Here is a 5044-nt window from a genome sequence, read left to right as displayed (position 1 = left end):
GACACTTTCTAGTTTCTGCTTATGAAAGACAGAAGCCTAAAAGGTTGGACCCCACGCGCATAATGCTGCTGCACTTTTCCTGGCACTCGGACGCTCCAACTGTCCACCAACCAAAATAGAGTATCGTTATTCATCATTTTAATTTTTATCATCTTTTTATCATTTTATAATATAATATTAAATAATTATATTTTATTTATAAACTTATCATTTAATACTATATTAAAAAATAATTAAAAAATATTATAAATTTAAATGATAAATAAATTTTTTCATCAAAATAATAGCTTTTCCACAATCATGGCCCACCAATAAGTACCAATAATAGCAAAATAACATATTGAGATAAGTCAAAATGCTTTATGGAAAACAACGTTCAAGTACTTTTATTATTAAACGGGGAAACTCCAGTTGATTGCCCAATGCAGTTCCTGGTAGCCAAAGAGTCAGAGATACAGATCAATTTTACTTGTACAACACACTTTCCTTTAAGCTTTTCAAGATTTTACTATTACTATTTGACCCAATTATCGCTAATGTTTGGTTATCTTGGTGGCTGAAGTTTTAGCTTTGTGTAGATGGAGATTAGTTAAGTTATATTTAAAAGAGAAATATTTACGCAAAAATCTTATATAATAATATTTATAATTTAACGTTGTTTAATGTGACCTGTTAAATTATAAAATTTTATTTTATTATAAAATATATACGAAATTATTTTCTAAAGTGCGGTCCAAAGAGGAAGACCTGTTAGTTGGCTTCAAATGTGAATGTGTTTGAAACTAAAGTTCAATGTGCAAATAGGATGATGATGCTGACTACATGCATATCCACAATTTGCACTTGGAAGTGCAGTAAGCGAAGAGCTATATTTGCTTTTATTTAATATATTGAAACCCTCCTTTCCTTCATAGAGGCCGGAAGAGCAGCATAAATATAATGCTCTAAAGAAATGGCATTCGTATCATCCGAAAGGGAAGGAAAAAGTTTTAGAACACAAGAACAAATTTCGTATTACTACGGAACTTCTTATGAAATTATAAACGAAATAAAGCACAAAGAATGTTTTCAAATTTAACCCAGAAATAAAAGCTAGTTCCTTGCCACTGATTTCGTGTATCGTTTCAATGCTAATAAGTAAAACACAAGAGGAAAGGAAAATAAGATTACACCAGTATCTTAAATTAAAAAATCACCACCTTTGCTCCAAATTCGAACTAATCTCCGCAGGAACTTGTTCTTCCTGCACAAATTTCCAGGCCTCGGTTGGCCTAAACTTTGTTCTCTACGACCATCTCTCCTATAAATACAATTATTGCATACTTAATGACAAATAAAAATTTAAAGAATATCAAACTTTGTTAATATAACCTAGTGGTAAATTAAGCAGATATGTTGTTTATGCCACCATCTGCTCCTGCTCTATGTACAGCTGCTCTAGCCAAGGAGGAAGAATCTCACCCCCATTGCCATGATTATACTGCGCCTTCTTGGTGCCAAAATGCCCCGACCTCTCATGAGAAACATCCTTAACCAAGGAATTAACCCAAGAGACATCAGGCTCATTAACTCCAGATTGCATTAAGGTTGTTTTAGCCACGTTGTTGTCACGGAACCGAAAAGAAGCAGACTTCTTGAGCTTGTTCAACTCATCTCCTTGAATGCCCCAATCCAATTTCCCATCAGGTGAGCTCCAATCTGAACGAGTAGAGGGCATCATTGATGCAGAGTTGCCAGCAGAAGTAAGGCCAGGTCGATGAGTCCCTGCTGCTCCACGATCAACAAAACTCTGGCTTCGCTTTGCAAACGATGCAGACCTGGAATTCATCACTGCTGCCGCAACTGCAGCAGATGAGTCAAACCCAAAGGATGAGGGTTTTCTTGCTGAGGAGGAAGAGAGGTTGGTTGGATAACTTGCACGAAGTTGGTTCATGTTCTGGCGCATCTGAAGCCCATTTGGAGATTGTAACTGGGTGGGTGTTGTGGGTTTTAGGGAAAGCCCTTGCAGCTGGGACAACATAGAAGAATCAAGAGACCCAAAAATATCATCAAGGTTAGAAGGTTTCAAATCTCCCATCCGATTGAATTCCTTGTTCCAGTAGGATGGGGATGGGGATGAGAGACGGGTTATCTCGTCAATCAATTGCTGCTGCTGGCTAGCATGACTTTCTAGGCCAAGCAATTCCATCTCCAAATCTAGATCTCTAGCGCTCAAAGCAGTCTTTAGCCGGCTGCCAGGGAGCTGCAATGCAGGTGGAGTGAGGTTAAGTTTGTTTTGCCACAAGCTCCCACTCTTGGGAGATGAGGCGGCTGCCTGAGGAGACATGGGCGGTGTTGAAGTAGCAGGCATCGGCATAGATGACGAACTGAGAGCCAATGGGCTCATCACTGTCATGTCCAGTCCACCAGCCGAGTGAGATTTAGGTGAAGGCATAGCTGAACCGGTGGAAGCATACACAGGGCGCAATTCCTCAGCCTTGTGAGCAAAGAAGCAGACTTTACGTGCACACCCAGTCTCATCCTTGCAAATCCGGGTTCGATATTGGGCAGGATGAAGCCAGGACTCAAAAACACCATGTGCATACTCACAGGCATCCCCCTTTTGGCATGTACCTTTCCGAAACTCCGGGCATGGAACACAGCTATAGGGGTACTTCCGTGGGTCTCTTCTCCTAGCATTCTCCCCAGGATGGACAAAAGGGCACTCGGTCCAGTCATGGGAGTATGCCCTTGAGCAAGGCTTCACCTTGAAAGTATACATCCTAAACTCATCTGTCCCATATATCCCATTATTTATGTCCGGCAATGATACATCGATAGGGTATTCTTTCTTCTCAGTTCCTTCTTTCGAGAGCTGAGGCGTTGCTATCTTCTGCCGATCTTCCTCTTCGGTTGTGATTTGATCACTTTCCCCAATTGAAACATCGCCTTTAAGCAGCAACTCAATTGCCTTCCGATTTGAATTGGACGGTGACCTCGATGCAGGGCCAATCAAATCAACAGGCTTATTTCCATTAGCATTAACACAAGTAGCATCCGCACATGCATCAAGCAAGCGCTTAATAATCCCAACTGAGGTATTGGTACCACCAGCAACGGCACAATGGAGTGCAGTGACCCTATCTGAACCACATACCCTATTGACATCAACCTTACCTGTCTCAATCATATACTTCAAAACCTTAACGCTACCAAACATGGCAGCAATCATAAGTGGTGTCCTCTTTTCGAAAGCCATCTTCTTCGACCCAATTCTTCTACCATACCAAAAACTTGCCTCGTTGACGTCAAGACCCTTCTCTTCTACTTCACTCCTGAAGGCCTCGAGATCATCCATGGCAGACAATTCAAGCAAAACCGAGCAATCACAGAAAAACCCATCGTTCTGTTTCTGAAATTCACCTTCCATCCCAAAGCTTGAGGAGGAAAGTCTACTGTTTGAACCACTGCACATATCCAGACACTGCAAATTTTGAATAAAAAAAAAGCAATTTAGAACTCCATTTTATTCCTTCAAAAAACCATTAAACCAAAACCTAAATTATTCACAAACACAGAAGGCATAGTATTACAATTTATTAATTTCCATTCCAATCTTTAATCTCCCCAACGATCTTACTTATAACAAAACAGACAGAATAAACTCCCCAGAAGAAAAAATAAACTAAGAAGAAGAATCAAAAGCAGATTAACGAAGTTTTAGACGAATTAGCCGCGCTCCAAGTCCAACCAGCGACTAGGGCTAGGAGATAATACTCAATTTCAAAATCTCTAGAGAAAGGGAGAAAGGGAAAAAACTGTAACTATAGCACAAGCACCAGATAACCGGTCCAAACAACCCAACCCAGAATCAAAATGGCTACAGCTTTAGTCCAAAAACTCAAACCCCACAAATTTTCTGGAACCATTAAAACCAAAACTTTATTCCTTTACCAAAAAAAAAAAGTAAACATCATACCTTTGACTACTTTGTATGCTCTGGATGTAAACGAAGGAAGAGAATCGTGGGATTGTTTGTTAAAGAAGCAGAAAATCGAGAAGTCCTCGATTGGTAACGTGAGATAGGAGGGGGGAGGTCGCTCCTTTTATTTGATTCATGAAGGGTACGGGCTCAAGAAGGAGGGAGGAAAGTGCGACTTTTCTTCTTCGCTCCTTCATTGCTTTCATTTTCAGTCAAAGTCAAAGCTTTCAAAAGAGTGTAGTATTTCTTGGAAATGACACCCAAATGAAATTCAGATGCAAGTGAAATTCACAAAACCTCCTTCAAAGTGAATCTGACCGCGTAGAGGGGTTGTCCATGACGCGTGGTTGACACTCCTGAGACGAATTCCTTTATGCACGCTCCAATATTATAGAATCCTATATATTATATAAGGAACAAAAACAAAAATGTTATTGAATACACGTCCTGTTAAACGAGTGAGGAAAACGAAACAATTTGGCTGGTACAGTGTTTGTTACTCGCTCTAAGCGAGAGTAGGCGAGAAGACGTACATAGTGAAGTGGGGTGGACCTACGGTGACCGGAGAAGGGAAAGCAGCCGTTCACGCGTACACATTATGTTTGGGTGGGCTGGGCTGTCCGAGACCACGTCGACAGCGAGACAGGATAATAGCTGACTCACCCTTCCACTACGGAAATTGGAAGTTGTCTTGTTGGTTTTATCACGAGCTATTGCTCTCCTACTGTATTATTTTGGGTTGACAGAGTAGACAAACATTGTGCACAACTACAACGTTAACTTCCTTTTTTGTGTCACGCTAGATTCCATTTAATATTTGCTGGCTGTACATGAGAGTAACATTGGTTTAAGGGACATACGGTTTTGGAATGATTGACGGTCACAGCTAATTATACTATAAGAAGGTCCAGTCAAACTGAAGTTTAGATTATGTAGCGAGAAATTCTATATGGAACCTTTATATTAAATACTTTTGCTCAAGTAATATGTAATTTATTACTTTTATTTTTTATTTTAATACTTAAATATATGTATTTAAACTTTAAATAGAAAGATAGAAATAATAAATAGCATGTTAATAAA

General features: G+C 39.7%; 1 protein-coding gene across 2 annotated transcripts; it reads right to left on the bottom strand.

The window, feature by feature from the left end:
- Nucleotides 1–1014: 1014 nt before the first annotated feature.
- On the bottom strand, nucleotides 1015–4108 carry LOC109007162 (zinc finger CCCH domain-containing protein 29-like). 2 transcript variants are annotated; one of them, XM_018986728.2, is made up of 2 exons: nucleotides 3959–4108; nucleotides 1015–3463 (listed from the first exon to the last, which is right to left on the bottom strand). In XM_018986728.2, exon 2 carries the CDS (start codon nucleotides 3452–3454, stop codon nucleotides 1400–1402), a length of 2055 nt encoding a protein of 684 aa, XP_018842273.2. In that variant the 5' UTR covers nucleotides 3455–3463; nucleotides 3959–4108; the 3' UTR covers nucleotides 1015–1399. The 2 variants fall into 2 exon arrangements, with proteins under 2 accessions (XP_018842273.2, XP_035539082.1); XM_035683189.1 differs by having other exon boundaries at nucleotides 1015–3446; nucleotides 3959–4097.
- Nucleotides 4109–5044: the final 936 nt, after the last annotated feature.

This window comes from Juglans regia, chromosome 12 (genome assembly GCF_001411555.2).
Source record: "Juglans regia cultivar Chandler chromosome 12, Walnut 2.0, whole genome shotgun sequence".
Lineage (NCBI taxonomy): Eukaryota > Viridiplantae > Streptophyta > Magnoliopsida > Fagales > Juglandaceae > Juglans > Juglans regia.
The sequence above is the reverse complement of the archived record's forward strand: the minus strand, read 5'-3'. Positions and strand labels throughout refer to the sequence as shown.